Here is a 15,791-nt window from a genome sequence, read left to right on the forward strand (position 1 = left end):
TGGCCTAGGTCGCCATACTACTTGTTTCTCTTCTCGTACTAATTGGGAAATGTTTCTAAACCTTGATTAACTTATCCAATCATTTTGACAAACTCCAAACAAATTATTCAAGGAAAAAAGAGCGCAATGTACTTTGGCCCAATTAGAGGCTCAAACCATGATGATAGTGCTATTTTCTTCACGAACAAATTTGAGGAACGGGTCCAAGTCCGAATGCCCCAAATTCCCAACAATGAAAACAGCAGGCTTGCCATATGGCGCTCCCACGGTAATAGTCTGTCCTCCCTGATATGTCTTGGCTGACCAGACATGGGTGTATGTTTCATTCTTGCCAGGCAAGTAGACCTCGACAGCCATTGCCCCACGGTCTAGGACCGGTGCGACATATAGGTCCGGGCCGAGGAAGAAGCTTTGATAACTAATGTGTCTCGCAGTCACATCATCCGGGTGATAAACTACCGGCATTCTGAGCAAGGGCCAGCCGTGAGGTTTGCTTTCGGTATCCAAAATCCGCCGACGGTAGGTGGCCAGACTGCTGAACATTCGTGCGCTGTACGCAAAGTAGTTAAGGGTAGATGTGTTGGTGTAAAACTGGGTGTTGACTTGAGGCACACTCCCCTCGTGTGAGCGAAATACGGCGCTTGAAACCGCGGCCAGCTCTCCCCAACGGCCGAGAAGTTCAGCTGAGCGATTGACGATCCCAAAGCTGTCCCAAGTAGTTGTATATCCCCCAATTTCAACGTGTCCGTGTGCGAATCCAGACATGCCCATATGACCTAGGACTGTCACAGCGGATTTGATGCCGTCGTTCACACCCCAAGTGGTGTCCTGATCTCCAGCCCAGAAAAGGTTCATGTAGCGGTTTTGACCGAGTGATGCAGAGCGATGAAAGATAATGGCGTCAGCAACCTGAGGGAGTTCATTGCGAAGCGAATGGTGTAGGGTGGCCCAGTCACGAGGGTATTCGTTGTGGTAGAAAGATGGATCCACGCTTTTATTGGCAAAGCGGGTGTCGGCAAGTACCGGTGTATACTCCCCGAAGTCACACATATAGCCTGAAATATTGGCGTTCCAGACCTGTTCCTTAAGAATGTTTTGGAACCAAGACCTTGTGGAAGGGTTGGTGAGATCCAGAATCCCAGCATCAAGTCCGGGTCCACTTGAGATGATGGCTGTTCCGTTGGTTGTAGAGTTTTGGATCATATAGCCCTGCTCCGTTGCTTCAAGGAACAGATTTCGGCGATATCCATCCGATTTTGTGCTTACATTTGCCAAAAATGGATTGATATACGATAAAGTGCGTACGTCGTAGTGGTCTCGTAGATCCTGAACAAATTTGTCCCAGGTTGGGTAGAGGTCTGTGTCGTATTCCCAATTCCACCAGAGTCGCGAGACATTAAGGCTCATCCAATCAACGCTTTGTGCATGCGTTCCGGACCTGGAAAGTCAATACCTCATCGCAGTAGCGTGGCTAGACAGAAATATCTTACCAATCTTGCAGCCAAACTCCTGCAATTGGGCATTTCTGTTGCAGCCCTTCCTTGACGATCTTGTTGACCTTCTCCTGTCCGCCTTGGATTCCGAGGACTGCACCCGAGTCAACCCATCTTGGCAAATCTGTCATCCTGCCGGTGTACTCCGTAAGCATGGAAATACCGTTGAGAATGTTGTTTGCCTGCATGAAATATCCGGAGACATTTAACGCGTCATATCGCATGGTGACTGCCAAAGGGTCACGAAAATCAAAGTTTGCGTAGGCGGTGCTTTCTTGGGTGAGGTGGAAAACTCGCGCAGTTGAACTAATATACTGTGGAACAGCAGTATAAGTCGTGAATTTATTTCCACCGGAAAAGAAACTATCTGCATCCTCGAGGCGCGTGGTGGGTTGATCACCACGGCCAACTCCTTGTTCTCGCGAGAAAATCGGAACTGTTTGATTTTTCAATGACGAGAAGGATGCTTGGCCTCCCAGACCATAGAAGTCTTCAGTCTCAAGTGAGCGATATGTCAAAAAGATCTTGTTTAGGGGGTCTGCCGATGTGTCCACTGGGTTGACATTAACATGAAACGCAACGCGGTCTGACAGGTTGAGTGGCACCCAAAACGCAACCCAGAATTTTGAGGTTTCATCTCCACAGCTAGTGAGGTGACCGGAAATAACCACAGCACGATCGTTGAAACTGTCGTTCCAGGCGCGATGGGAGACTTGGGTGACTTGCTGGTTCTCGCATTTGTTCCGGTCTACTTGCTCAATTTTGAAATTGCCGGAGGACTCCAGGATAATATCATCGCCTGCGCTAGCACCGAGGAACGATTGACCGGGTACCGTATCCCAAATGGTGCTACCTCGCTGAGTGATAAACAGATGGTTTGTTTGTTTATCAACAGCAATTTCGAAACCATTACCGAGAGGCCATATGGAATGTTCTGAAGCCACACTGGACAGCACGAGGCTGGCCCAGGAGAATAATTTTGCAGCGCGCATGTTGCTGGCCAAGCGAAAGGTCAAAATGAAATGCAAATGGGAACCAAGGCCGCTCGATGTTTGACTAGACCTTATGTAGGCGGTCCTTTCGTATGCATAAATCCCGCAGGCTCGGGAAAACAGTCATCTCACCACCTACAATTGCGCAACATTAATTCCAATTGTCGCAAGCTGTAAACTCAATGAGAGCGTCGGCTTTGGGCAGAAAATGAAGATCAGCTCGTGCGATGCTCCCAGTTGGTTATTCAGGCCGCCGTGATGGGGATATTTGCCCCACATCGGAACAAGACTCGGCTGGCTCGAATCGAGAATCCGAACTCCGGCCTCGGCCGATGACCACTTGCCCTAGAAACGGTCTCTGTCTTCAAACAAAATTTGCGACAAGCTAAAGCCGACCATGTGGTATCCTCGCCTCAGGGCACGGTTGCTCTCTGCTTTCTTCTGGTAAAACAAATATAATACTAACTATTGAACCGAGTAGTGGCTATGTAATTAATGGGAATGGAACCGTGACCGGGAAAAAGATTAGGAGACGTGCAAATAAGACTCCACAACCAGACCCCATTCTTTGCCCAGTTAATGGCCCATTAACATCCTGCTCGTGGCAAAAATTGCGGAAGGTACCGCGTGTTAAAAACCCCACAGAACCACGGACAAACACTGCTCTTCAGCAAGTGGATGGTAACTTTCGTCCTGGGTTGACGCTTTAATGGGCTTCGCTCACGGACTATGTAGTGCAAAATCTGGCTTGGGTTGGTATCTTCACACTTCAAAGACCCCAGCCCCGACTCAGACAATGCTCAGTCAATGGCGGTCGATTTGATGAGCGTGCTGGATTCCATCTAGGACTGCCAAGATGGTTCACTACCCCAGGATGTTGGTACCTCACTCATTTCATACTCGATGCTCTCCGCCTTCACGATATCCCCATGTTTCAGAACTGGCACTGTCACTTCTCTCCCATCGATCTTCAAAGATTTGACATATGGCTTTGACGGTGCACCAGGGGCACTGATCACCAGCGTCTTTTCTTTAGTACCTGAAACCTCTCCGCCAGTCGATACGCCACGGGGGAGGCGAATCGACACCTTGTCGAAAAACGGAGTCCCAACAATATACTCATCAGTTGCGGGATTGACGGGGTAGAAGCCAAGAGCTGAGAAAATATACCATGCGCTTGTCTGACCTAGATCGTCATTGCCACTCAACCCAGCACTGGTGGAGTTATAGTTGTCCCACGCGACGGGGCGGATTGTCTCGGCGGATTTCATCGGATAGCCAAGGACCGAGTACAAATAAGGGACGTGATGACTCGGCTCGTTGCTCTGCTCATTGTGGCCGCCTTGGAAATATTCATCCAACTTGTCCCGCATCTTCTCGCGGCCCCCGAAGAGTTCAGCCAGCTTTTTCACATCATGCATCACGTCGAATGTGTAAACCCAGTCGTCGCCTTCTGTCCAGCCGAAAGTATTGTTGGCCCAAGTACCATTGCCATTGCGTGCTTGCATAAACTGTGTCTCGTTGTTCCACAGATTAGCCCAGTTGCCACTGCGAGCCATAAGCTCGGAGACGGTCTCGTCAGATTCGCCGGCATGAGATGCTACCACTGCACAGGCATAGTCATTAAACGCGTAATCCAGGGTGCGACTTCCAGCCTCGGCCCAGGCATCGTCCGATACCCAACCCTGCTTCATATATGCTGAGAGGCCCGCTCGAACTTCTTGCGGGGTGTTCGGCTCACGATCGTAATAAAGCAACTCCATCTCGTGCTCGGGCGGTTCATAGGCATCCTTCTTCACTGCGGTCCATGCCTGACCAATATCAAAGCCGCGGAAGCCCCGTTCGAGCGCATTCGCCAGCACAACGTCCGCATTGGTTGCGATCATGATATTGGTTTCGATCATGTTCGCCCACATGGGGAGCCTCCCCGACCAGTCAAAGATACGTAGCAGAGTGCGCATCATGCTGTTCACTCGCTCTGGTGCAAACATTGTTAACAGCGAATGCTCTGCTCTGAAAGTATCCCAGATGGACCAGGACTGGTAGTACGAATCATTATCGGTATGCACACTATCGGTGTAGCCAGAGTAAAACACGCGAGTTCCGTCGGCGTCATTGGAGGTTGGCTCAGAGTAGTCGCTTGGGTACTGAAGGGCATGGAACAAGCCGGTATAGAAAATTGTGCGCTGATTCTGGTTCGGATCCGTGTTGTTGACACCATCAATTGTTACGCGGCCGACCTTTTCGAGCCAGGCGGCCTTGACTTTATCGACGGTGTCCTCAAACGTTTTATCATCAGGCAGCTCCAGCTCCAGGTTCTTTCGCGCCTGTGCGATACTGACGTAGGAGATACCTGTCCGCACTTCTACCCTCGAAGTGTCTTCAGAAAACTTGACGTATGCGCCAGTGAACTTGCCGGTCCGCGTCTGCTTCCCTTCAGTGATATTGCCACCATCAGCCACACCATACGCGGCAAATGGGTGTGAGAATCGAGAGACGAAGTATCCCTTGAACGAGGGTGCCTTGAATGGCCCCAGCAGATAGTCCTGGCGCTCTGTGTTATACCCATAAACCTCCCTGCTGTGGGGATCGATGTGAACTGCTCCTGTCCAGTTTTGCCGGGAGGCTTGAATGAAGACCCATGGCTCTGAGGACTCCGTGTTTCCATCAAAGTCAAAGCGAAGGTGGCCTGCATGAGCATCTGCCGACATCGCAACCTAGAGCCTGGGTCAGAAATGCTCGGGGGGTTCTGCTTGGTGGGATTACCGACCTGGATTGTACGATCGTGAGATTCATCGGACGGCAAAGTCCGACGCTTGCGAGTTCTTCCGTTTGCGCCCTCCTCCACAACCTCTGGCACCGCCTGTCCGCCACCGGCATCCGGGCCATCTCCCACAGCCTCAGCCGTGGAGTTCCAGTCCCGATTTAGCAGCTGCGTGCCATTGAGAAGGACCTCATACACATATGCGGTGCTCCGCTCGTTCTCTTTGCTGAATGCCAATCCGCGATTCTGAAACAACGGTTGCACTGTGCCCATCCCCGGTGTCAACACAACCTGGCCTGCCTCGCCCATCCAAATTGCCGGCTGATGGGTGGCCTGGAAACCGTGCATCAGCTGGTCGCCATACGCGTAGGGTGCCTGTGAGATAAAATTCTCCCGCGTCTGCGGTGTCCAGCGAGTCATGCCAAATGGCGGGCAGACAGAGGGTATCATGCCACCATTGGTATTGGGATCCGGGCCCGCAGTGCCAATGAGAGGGTCGACATATTGGAGAACCCCGGCATTTGCGTGGTAGCCGTGTCCAGAGCGGCTCGTTGCCTGGGCCGACAGAGGGACTGCCAGCCCTGAAAGAAGAAGCGGCTCTAGAGCAACCATGTTTGCGGCTGCCTGCAATGGGGAGGGGAGAAGATGTGCGGACGCAGGATTAGTCGACGCATTAAATACTAGATGACATAGTTAATAATTTCAAAATCCTTCCGACCCGGCCTTGCAATTATTGGGTCACTACTAAATCTCCCCGCAAGCTTTTATGGTGTGGGGGTCCGTTCCATCCAAATTGCGCTTAACTCCGCAGGCTAGATGCGACTCTGGTGGGGGGCCGGAGAAAAAGACGGTCGCGCTCGGGCCAAATTCAGGGGAATTGTCGGACGCGGGTAAATAAACAATAATCGACTTGGGGGCGGTATGTACATTGAAATATTGACTCTAACAATGCATGGTTCTAATGGGAATGTTATCATTACATATTTGGCATGTCTGCCAATAACAACCCATGTACGTGTGCTGTAGAACATAGTTCCACCTTCCTATAAATAGCCGCCCTGCCACGACACTCGCCACACCACAGGGTGGCATGCGCGTCCCTCCCTACGTGGACAGCGACAACAACCAAGAACCACCATCTACCGCTTTCTCCAGACATAAAACCCGTGAAAAATCACATCTCTTGCTGCTGCAATTTTATTCCTTCACACATCGCGCGAGTCACTACCATGCCTCCGTCGTATGTCTCGTTGGCGCAAAGAGCCGAGGAAGGGGCGCCCCATCTGGCCCAGCGCAGCCTTACAGTCAACCACACACAGGCGATCACACTTGGAGTAATGGCGGTCTATGTAGTGGCCATCGCGCTCCTATGGAACCTGCCATATGTGCGCTACACACTATGGCCCTTCAAGGTTGGATCCCCCTTCTCGCCGGTGATGTTTCTGCTAATCTGTTTTACAGATGCTGGTCATCGCATTTCATGAATTCGGGCACGCCATCACTGCATGCTGTACAGGCGGAAAGGTTAAATCAATCTCACTCGATCCGCATGAGGGAGGCGTCACCCATATGCAGGGCGGGCTCAGCGCCGTGACGCTCCCTGCGGGATACTTGGGCTCTTCCATCATCGGCGCTCTCTTGATCTTTGCAGGTTTTGATATCGTCGCCAGCAAAATTGCGAGCATCGTACTTGGGGTCTGCTTTCTTCTGACACTTTGGTGGGCTCGCAAGGACTGGTTGACCATCGTGACCATTATCCTGGCAGTCGGGTTGTTGGTGGCATGCTGGTTCATTGCCCATGGGGAGGCCTTGAGATGGGTCGTGGTAAGCTTCTGATTTTTGTGATGCTCGTCTCCGCTCTAGTGGATGCGCTGATTTTGTTCAATAGCTTTTCATTGGCGTCATGTCTGGCCTCTACAGTGTGTGGGATATTGTAAGCATCGCTCCACTGCATGATTCCGTCTTCCGCTGCTAACCTGAGAACAGTGTGACGATCTGATCCTTCGAAAGGTGAACACATCCGATGCCAGTGTTTTCGCCCGTAAATATGGAGGCTCATCGCAGTGCTGGGGTGTGACCTGGTCCCTCATCTCGCTGGTGGTCATGGCCCTGGGCATCATTGGTGGGATCGCAGCTTTTCCCGAGTCATTCAGTCAGCAAGAGACGGATTCGAAGCACTTTATTCCCACTCGTTGACCTCCTAAATGGTGGTTGTTATGCTATTTTCACGAAGATATGTATCTTCTGCCTCACGCAGAGCGTTTTGTTTTCGGCGTCCAAATATGAAAGGGGGCTCCAATCCTATCATCCAGTCCAGCCCCAGTAGATCAAGATGCATATGTCCACGTCTCTTGCGCCTGGCTGCGCGGGTGACATCTTGCTGAATTCCGACTCGCGATTCCATGTCGCATGTGCTTGGGGAATGCAACCGAGGTGGTCGTGCTGAGGGCACAGGTTTTTATGCTGACCAAGAGGTATGGTAACCTACAACAATTAATGTGCAGGGGGCTGGCGGGATACTTTTGCAACTTATTGCAACCGAGTTCCTCGTTTTGTAAATTTTATATGGTACGCCTAGATTTGCAAAGCATTGCACTCGCTTGGATGGAACCACAACCATCCCGATATATGTCTCGTTCTGTTCTACAATCCGAAATTGATGTCCCACAAAAGCGAAAACGACCGAGCTCAATAATGCTCGTGTCAGATGCCACAGGGTTCTGCATCGTACGCCGATGCTCATGTCGCGGCCGAGACCGAATACGCACAATACGCAGGATTTTGAGACCTTGGGGCCTGAGGCTGCTAATACGCCATGCGGGGATTTCATTTCTTGCTCAGCCCGCCAACCCATTTTTAGTCCCTGTGGGGAACTCATCCGACATTGAGACGAGCTCACTGCATATCTACCGAGCTTCTTCTGCATACTCCTCTTGTCACTATTTTCTACAGACTGGAGGCTCGATGGCCACGAGCGGACATTACGTAGCCTCGCTTGGGATGGCATAATATTTGCCGATCACTGCCACCTTGAGCGCGCGCCATTTTTGCGGGGTATGCTGCCCGGGAGTGCTTACAGCCGAACATGCTTAGTTACAGAACCGAGCATGCGAGAAAACCTGCCGCCCGTGATCATAGAGCTTTCTGAATGCGCAGATCCAGAGGGACATTTTTATCTGCTCCTTTCAAGATGTGCCTGGTTTTGAGTCTTTGAGGGCCGAATTTTCAGTCATTCATTCACAAACCTGAGCCTCCAAAGATACAATCTGATGTGACTAAAATCTAGTTTAAAGCTATAGGAAAGGGAAAGGGGGCTGGCTGATCGACAAAGCCCAACATCAATAAGATGCCTCGGTTTTGGCTTGTAATCACATTCACTCTCTAACCTGTAGCACATGGACAATGATATGTAGTTCCTATAACCCATGGCTTTCCCTGGAATTTGAAGTTGAACTGCCAGTCCATTTCGATCTTTGAACATCAATCAAACCATTGAGTCTGCCCATGATGGTTGCCCTTGTGACATCATTCCGCCTCCTTGCCATGGTATCCATGGCATCAATATTTGCGAGTCCGTGGGCCTACTCGGCAGCATTGCCTGTAGCGCGCAGCACTGCACAGGATCCGAGTACAGATCCATTTTATCAGCCACCTGCAGGTTTTGAGAACACGGCACCTGGGACAATCTTGCGTGAACGCAGTATTATCGCCTCATTTTTCGGGCTAATTCCAGACCCTGTGGAAGCGCATCAACTGCTGTATAGGACAACGGCCATTAATGGCTCCGCGATCGCCACTGTAACCACGATCTTCAAGCCACTCTTCCCCAAAACAGATCGCTTTATTTCGTTTCACACGGCCTACGATAGCTCGGCAACGATTTGCAATCCCAGTTACAACTACCAGCTTGGCGCTGTGCAGACTGATCTCATATCAAGTGTTGAAATGTTTATCATGGAAGCCTATCTGCTCTTAGGCTACATTGTCGCGTCTCCGGATTACGAAGGGCCGGATGCAGCTTTCTCTCCCGGTCATCTAGAGGGAATGGGTGTCCTCGATGGCATGCGCGCCGTGACCAACTTTAAAGAAACACTGGGCCTTAGCGCCAATCCTATGATTATTGGAACTGGTTATTCAGGCGGTGCCATTGCCACAGGCTGGGCAGCTTCCCTGCAGCCCTCGTATGCGCCCGACCTCGATATCAAGGGATGGGTTCACGGTGGCACTCCAGCGAATCTTACGGCCACCATGCTTTACATCGACGATACGGCCTTCAGTGGCTTTCTACCCGCTGCTGTTGCCGGACTCGCCAAACCTAGTGCATATGGCGCTGAACTCAGCTCCCTTATCAATAGCGTCCTGACTCCCTTGGGCAAGTCCAAGTACGAGTTCGCCCAATCAAACTGCGCTGTCCCCGATTTGTTGAACTTTGCTGAGATGTCGCTGCTATCGACCTCTATCCAGACTTTGGGGGCTGGTCTCATCCAACAACCCACAGTTGCCTCGGTCCTGACCCAAAATATCATGGGTTTAAATAAGAGCCAAACGCCAACGGCGCCGGTGTTCATTTATCATGCCACTCAAGATGAGATCATTCCCTACGCCGATGCTTCAACTCTAGTGGACTCATGGTGTAGCTACGGTGCTAGTGTTAATTTCACTACATATGGCAATGGTGGTCATGCTACGACTGAAATCATTGCCCTACCGGATGCCGTTAAGTTTGTGGAGGCAGCTTTCGCAGGGGAAGCAACCAGCGGCTGTCATCGTAACACCGAGCTTGACAATACACTGAACCCGATTGCTCTCGGTGTGGAACTGGAACCTATTCTCGTCGAGCTTATCAATGCACTTGCAATCGCTGGAAAAAATGACGAAAATATCATCCAGAACCTGAACGTTCTCAAGAATGGTATTTGAGAGAGTTGGATTGTTAGCTTGGCACAGCAGCTACTCGTTTGCTATAAAGAAACCCAACGTGCAAGGGCTCTAACCATGTTAATAAACCTTACTCTCCTCTTTATAAAGCAAATCCGTTTTTTTTGAAACCCCATTGATCCGTACACTTGGTTCTCAATTTATTCAAAGTATGCTCTATAAAAACCTTAAAATCTCCATTATAGCACAGCAGCGGCAGACTCAGTAAAGGAGGCTATTTTCTAGTCCTAAAAGTTTATGCAAGCAAGAAGTGATGGGATTTTTCTACCATCTGTGCAGTCTTGTCAACTTTAGATGCATCCCCTGAATAGGCTGCGATGTCAGGGTCCCTCCGAACGTGATCTTCTCGGCTGGGTCGCGCAGCTCCATTGAATATTGTCCAAAAAGTCCAGCCACAGCGCAACGAAATTCGGCTTTGGCAAAATCTTTCCCAATACATGCTCTGGGCCCGTGAAGAAACGTAATTTGAGCAAAGTTCGTACTGGCTCCACCATGCTTATTGGGCGTTTGATTACCGGTTTGATCGGTATCGATCCAGCGCTCAGGTAAAAATTGTTCGGCCGTCTCCCCCCAAAAGCTAGGACTTCGGTTTATGGTTTGGGGACACAGAGCAATTGTAGTACCCTTGGGTACTATATGGCCGGCGATACTAGTCTGGCGAATAGCCTCTCGCCCTGTCATTGGAACAGTGGGATAAAGCCGAAGCACTTCCTGACATACGCCGTTGAGATAGGGCATGGATTCCAAATCCTGCCATGATACCGGAGCATCCCTTTCAGAAATAGTGTCCCATATCTCATTCCGGAGCTTTTCTTGGATATCTGGGCGCAAACTGAGGTGATAACAACACCAAGTGAGTGCGCCAGCGGTCGTTTCATGCTATTTTCCACCTTTTTAGTATCATAATAATCACATAAAACAGATTTTTAGATATCGACCTACCCCAGCAGCCAGAAAAGTAAGCATCTGGTCAACCAGCTCACTATCACTGAATTCCCCGCCCCGCATCATGGTGCCCAAGATGTCTCCTTCAATGGATGCGGTGGACTTGTTTGTTAACAGATGAGCTCTCTTTTCCTCAAGGATTGTATGAAACAGACGCCGCAGATGAGCCACCTTGCCAGGAAGAACAATATTAGCCTTGCATGGGATCAGTCTCACCAGCCATTGTGGAAAGAGCAGCGATGCCCCAAAAAGGATTAGCAAATCAGCCGAAGGTTTCAAAATGGCTGAAAAGTTTTTTGAGACTGGCTCATCATCGTTCTCCATGGACTGGAAGTCTCGTCCAATAGCAGCGGGCCCAATGATATCCAAGGTCAGGCGGCTGGAAGTAGAGTATCAATTAGCTTACATACTGCCAAAAATTGCTAAAGCAGTAATGTAGTACCTTGCCCAGTCTATCATCTCGACATAACCGGCTTCACAACCGTCTGTTTTCGAAGCGGGATAAAGTCGGATTTCACCATCCAGCTTTTGGAGGAAAACCAGCGTCTTTTCCCACATAAGAGGGTACATTGCGCGAATGTTTTTGATGGTAAACGCGGGAGTGAGAGCTTTGCGTTGCATACGATGAGCATCACCCTCAGATAAAATGAGCCCATAGCCCAGACCCCGAGCCAGAAATTGACGTGCACCCAAAGGCTTCACAAAATCGTAACTGCGTGTGTGTAGAACATCCATAAGAGCCTGTTGATTTGTGACAAGTAGAAAGCTATAATTTAAGGCCTCCCGAAAATGGATGATTCCTTCGTTGGGAATATTCTGAAGCCATGGTAGAGTAACCACACCACGGGGGTGACGCAAGAAGACGGAGGCTCCAACTAGGGGACCCTAATAATCAGTTAGACACACGGATAATGAGAAAACAAAGTGACAGTGGTGCCAGTACATGGACTGTTGGGAGATATCTCAATGGGTTGAAGAAGAAAGGCCATATAAAGATATCCCATATCAGCATTAGACATAGGTTGATAATTAAGGCGTAGAGAAATATCGTGGTAGGCCGTTCTGTGGTTAGATGTGAAACCATCACCACAAAAGTCTCGGCAACTGTTATAGGAATCAGAGAAACTAAATGTTCTTTTGAAAGAGACATATTATGCGACACCTTTCTGTTATTTCTTGAAACAGTACCCAAATACTTAGGTTATTTTAAAAGGCTCGGATTTCTATATGTACTGACCAGTACGTAGGTTGTTGGGAATCACAGGCCTTTAGTGCTCCAGACTAGCAGGTGAAACCTCGGTCCTCGTTGCTTGCCTTTTGTTTTCATTCCACGCAGCTTTGGTTTATCCTACGAGTCTCACATGAATCCTTAGTAGTATGGAAGGTTTTACCGCGGAAAGAGTGCGGGGAAGCCATCCAAACTGTGCCTTGACTGGAGCTGTTACATAAGACTAGGCAGCTGCAATGTACACCGGATATAAATTAGATCCCGTTTGGTCGATCCAATGTGACTCAATAATATTCTAGAGCCTCCAAAACTTTTGTATCTGCGAATAACCATACGCCTCTAGTGCTCACAAACTCATGACCGTTGCTTACCCTGGCGTATGGTGACCGCGCGTCTCGATACCAAGCTTAAGAGACCATGCTCCAGCATCACAGGCTTTGCAGTTCAGCGGGAGAGCGAGAACCTAAAATAGTAATTCTAATAGTGTAGGTTTCAAAACACGGCAATTGGCAAAGTCTTTGCATCTATGAGGGAACTGAATAGCAGCGCTCGGGCATACTACCAATCAGTTGATACAAATGCTGCTAGTACAATCATATTGAGAACGAAAAAGTAAAAACAAGGTGTTTGAATTTCCAAGACAACATGCAAACTGTATTCTACAGACTATATATGAAAGTGTATTTCTTGTCTCCCAGCCGAACTTCGTTATCTCGCTCATTCTCGATATCCAGCTCCGACCACGTCGACATCTTTCGGATTCTGTACTTATTGACAGCGTGGAGCGTAAAGCGATAGGCAGTATATCCGACCAAAGAGAATGCTATAAATCCGAGGGTAGCGTGCAATGGAACAAGATATGTCGGGCCATATTGAGAGCGAAAGAGCTGGGATCCGATAACGCCAGCAAGGTTTCCGAATCCGTTGACGCCAATTACCAATGATCGCTTTCCAGGGGCTAGAGACATATTAGGAAAAAAAAGAGAAGTCAAAACGTTAAGCGATCTTGAATTATGTACTTACCAGGAGTATTGCCGCTAAGCCAGGCCATAGTCAAAGACGGGGTGATATAGCTGCCGAGAAGAAGGATGCAAAGTGCCGCATAACGACCCTTATCCTGCTCAATAGTGATAACCATGATCAAGCCAATTAGACAGACCATAAGTCCAGAGATAGTGTGGTAACCTCTTTCCTTGCTGAAGTCCTTGTTAGGAGTGTGGCATGGTTGGCAAGATAGAAAGAACTCACAAATGGTCGGAGCTAAAAGCAACAACATACAAGCCCACAGCGCCACACACGAACGGCGGAACGGACATCTGAGGTGGTAAGCATGAAGACTAAGAAGAAAGCAGTAAATTTGATATGGGAAAGAAATTGCTTACCAGATTGGCTTGGTTAGAGCGGTAACCCATACCTTGCACAACGACTGGGAGGAAAACACTAAAAGCTTGACTGGGCACACTGGCACAGATATTGCAGATCAAGACTGACCAAAGCTTCCAGTCCTTAGCGGTTTCGATAATGTCCCGCTTGGTCAGTCTCTGCGACACTTCACCGGTGTTGGTCGCTCCGTATTCCTTCAGGACATATCTCTCATTGTCAATGCGAATTCTTTGCACAGCATACTCTCTTTCAGCGGCACTAAGAAACCAGGCGGACCCAGGCTCCTTAGGAAGCAGAAGGAAGGCTAGTAGCGCCACGAAAACGGTCAAGGAACCCTCGATGATGAAAAGATATTGCCAGTCGTGCAAAGCGCCCTTCAGCTGAAAGATACCATATGCTAAAAAAAATGTCAGTTTTCACTATTTGAAAGTACGATGAGAAAATAGAGTTATTAAATCCTCAGACATACCGATAGCACCAGAGAAAGCACCGGCAATAGCGTACTGGCCATAGAAGACGCCGATCCGGGTGGCTAGATCGAATCGTGTATAAAAGGTTGACAGATAAAACAGGACGGTTGGGTAAAACCCGGCTTCGAACAGCCCGATTAGGAGCCGAAGAGCAATGAGTTGGCCTAGTGATCGATCAGCAAACAGCGTCGTCGTCCGCATCACCGCTCTATGTCTTACTTCGGCCATGAATAAAAGCATTACACAAAGTCAAAATTCCCCATGTGGACTAAAATGAGTAAAATCAGTGGTAGCCTTAACGGGAAATAAGAATTGTGTTGAACTGACCATGAGGAAAGGCATCCAGTACGTAGGCCCAACGAGCCTCCCACAGGCCGAAGAGATGGGCTGGAAAATCACGAATGTAACGTAAAATAAAGATACAGCATTGTTGACATCGTTGTCGGTTGTTCCAATATCTTGTGCAAATCCTAGAACGAATTTCTTCTTAGCAGAGCGTGGTAAAGAAGAGGAGCGTGCTGAAACGTCTGGAAGGACTCCCTTACCTTGTGTTTGAGCATTTCCAATATTGCCTCGATCCAGTCCATTGAACATGTACAAAAATGAAAGAGCCGGTAGTAAAACCATATCCAACTTTCGGTTGAGGGAACGGTTGAGCTGTTTCTCCTCCTCTGTCTGGGGAAAGTACCCTTCTGGGAGGTCATCCCTCATTGCAGGCAGATGACCGTTTTCTTTGAATCCCATGTCTTCGTCGTGAGTAGCGGAAGTTGATTTCGGTCCAGTGGATGGATCCATGATTGGTTGCAAAGATAAATTCTGTCACTTGAAGTGCAGTAAAGTATGGGGAACAGGGGGTGAGATATTATCTGGGGCTTGTCACTTTATATCTTGCCCCCCTCCCCGGGCTCTTCCGCGGTTGGGCCTTGGTCAAAAGGTGGAGGGCCCTCGCATTCGGCTTCATCGCCGGTATTGTCAATCTCAAGGACGTCTTCCCCAGATTTTTCCGGCACATGGAGTCTCGGGTACAGTACCCTGCAAAAAAAATCTGGGATCCACCTGGGTACAGTACCCAGCCACAGAGAGGATAGATCCAGTAAATCTCTGAGCATTTATTCGGCCTCTGAGGATCCACCCGCGAAATGGGTGGGGCGAGTCACTGAACATAAGATCACGGGAAAGATTATTCCCCAGGTAGGGAGAGAAGGACGGGTACAGTACCCGGGGTGAGTCCCTGGGTGCTGCACCCAGCCATACAGGGGATTGAACCATTTAGGCGAGAAGGGAACAGTAGAACCTCATTTCGGGGCTTACAGTGGGGCGACCCATTATTGCCCATATTGTCCCTAGACCGGCCAAAGTCTGCTGGGAAAGTCATGGTAGACCCGAAACCTCTGACCCGCGAGATAAATATCTGCGACCCTGTTCACATATCGTTGATGAATTGCCGAAGTCATTGCCACCTGAGCCTGTTGGACTGAACTTGTAGCCGCAGACCACTCAAGCAGGACGCAAAAATGGCCAGCATGACGCCTACCACACCGATTCGATCAGACGAGAGGCTTAAAACGATTGACTGGG

General features: G+C 49.4%; 8 protein-coding genes across 8 annotated transcripts; 2 read left to right on the forward strand and 6 right to left on the reverse strand.

Moving 5' to 3' along the window:
• Positions 1–150: 150 nt before the first annotated feature.
• N7510_001612 (uncharacterized protein) lies at positions 151–1,407 on the reverse strand (the record flags this gene model as incomplete). Its single annotated transcript, XM_056973539.1, has 1 exon — positions 151–1,407. The coding sequence occupies one exon, from the start codon at positions 1,405–1,407 to the stop codon at positions 151–153; it is 1,257 nt and encodes a 418-aa protein (XP_056838656.1).
• A 79-nt stretch (positions 1,408–1,486) lies between these two features.
• Positions 1,487–2,485, reverse strand: N7510_001613 (uncharacterized protein; the record flags this gene model as incomplete). The annotated part of the gene is made up of 1 exon (XM_056973540.1): positions 1,487–2,485. The coding sequence occupies one exon, from the start codon at positions 2,483–2,485 to the stop codon at positions 1,487–1,489; it is 999 nt and encodes a 332-aa protein (XP_056838657.1).
• Positions 2,486–3,327: 842 nt separating this feature from the next.
• N7510_001614 (GH92 family glycosyl hydrolase) lies at positions 3,328–5,196 on the reverse strand (the record flags this gene model as incomplete). Its single annotated transcript, XM_056973541.1, has 1 exon — positions 3,328–5,196. One exon carries the CDS (start codon positions 5,194–5,196, stop codon positions 3,328–3,330), a length of 1,869 nt encoding a protein of 622 aa, XP_056838658.1.
• An 18-nt stretch (positions 5,197–5,214) lies between these two features.
• Positions 5,215–5,861, reverse strand: N7510_001615 (uncharacterized protein; the record flags this gene model as incomplete). The annotated part of the gene is made up of 2 exons (XM_056973542.1): positions 5,215–5,234; positions 5,300–5,861. 2 exons carry the CDS (start codon positions 5,859–5,861, stop codon positions 5,215–5,217), a joined length of 582 nt encoding a protein of 193 aa, XP_056838659.1.
• A 617-nt stretch (positions 5,862–6,478) lies between these two features.
• Positions 6,479–7,445, forward strand: N7510_001616 (M50 family metallopeptidase; the record flags this gene model as incomplete). The annotated part of the gene is made up of 4 exons (XM_056973543.1): positions 6,479–6,661; positions 6,711–7,073; positions 7,138–7,182; positions 7,236–7,445. 4 exons carry the CDS (start codon positions 6,479–6,481, stop codon positions 7,443–7,445), a joined length of 801 nt encoding a protein of 266 aa, XP_056838660.1.
• Positions 7,446–8,756: 1,311 nt separating this feature from the next.
• On the forward strand, positions 8,757–10,169 carry N7510_001617 (uncharacterized protein; the record flags this gene model as incomplete). The annotated part of the gene is made up of 1 exon (XM_056973544.1): positions 8,757–10,169. One exon carries the CDS (start codon positions 8,757–8,759, stop codon positions 10,167–10,169), a length of 1,413 nt encoding a protein of 470 aa, XP_056838661.1.
• A 282-nt stretch (positions 10,170–10,451) lies between these two features.
• On the reverse strand, positions 10,452–12,282 carry N7510_001618 (cytochrome P450; the record flags this gene model as incomplete). The annotated part of the gene is made up of 4 exons (XM_056973545.1): positions 10,452–11,066; positions 11,130–11,511; positions 11,575–12,007; positions 12,054–12,282. The coding sequence occupies 4 exons, from the start codon at positions 12,280–12,282 to the stop codon at positions 10,452–10,454; spliced, it is 1,659 nt and encodes a 552-aa protein (XP_056838662.1).
• A 737-nt stretch (positions 12,283–13,019) lies between these two features.
• On the reverse strand, positions 13,020–15,008 carry N7510_001619 (uncharacterized protein; the record flags this gene model as incomplete). The annotated part of the gene is made up of 7 exons (XM_056973546.1): positions 13,020–13,318; positions 13,384–13,556; positions 13,609–13,697; positions 13,743–14,140; positions 14,213–14,377; positions 14,433–14,481; positions 14,541–15,008. 7 exons carry the CDS (start codon positions 15,006–15,008, stop codon positions 13,020–13,022), a joined length of 1,641 nt encoding a protein of 546 aa, XP_056838663.1.
• Positions 15,009–15,791: the final 783 nt, after the last annotated feature.

This window comes from Penicillium lagena, assembly GCF_028827675.1.
Source record: "Penicillium lagena strain IBT 129212 chromosome Unknown utg000001l_segment0_segment0, whole genome shotgun sequence".
Lineage (NCBI taxonomy): Eukaryota > Fungi > Ascomycota > Eurotiomycetes > Eurotiales > Aspergillaceae > Penicillium > Penicillium lagena.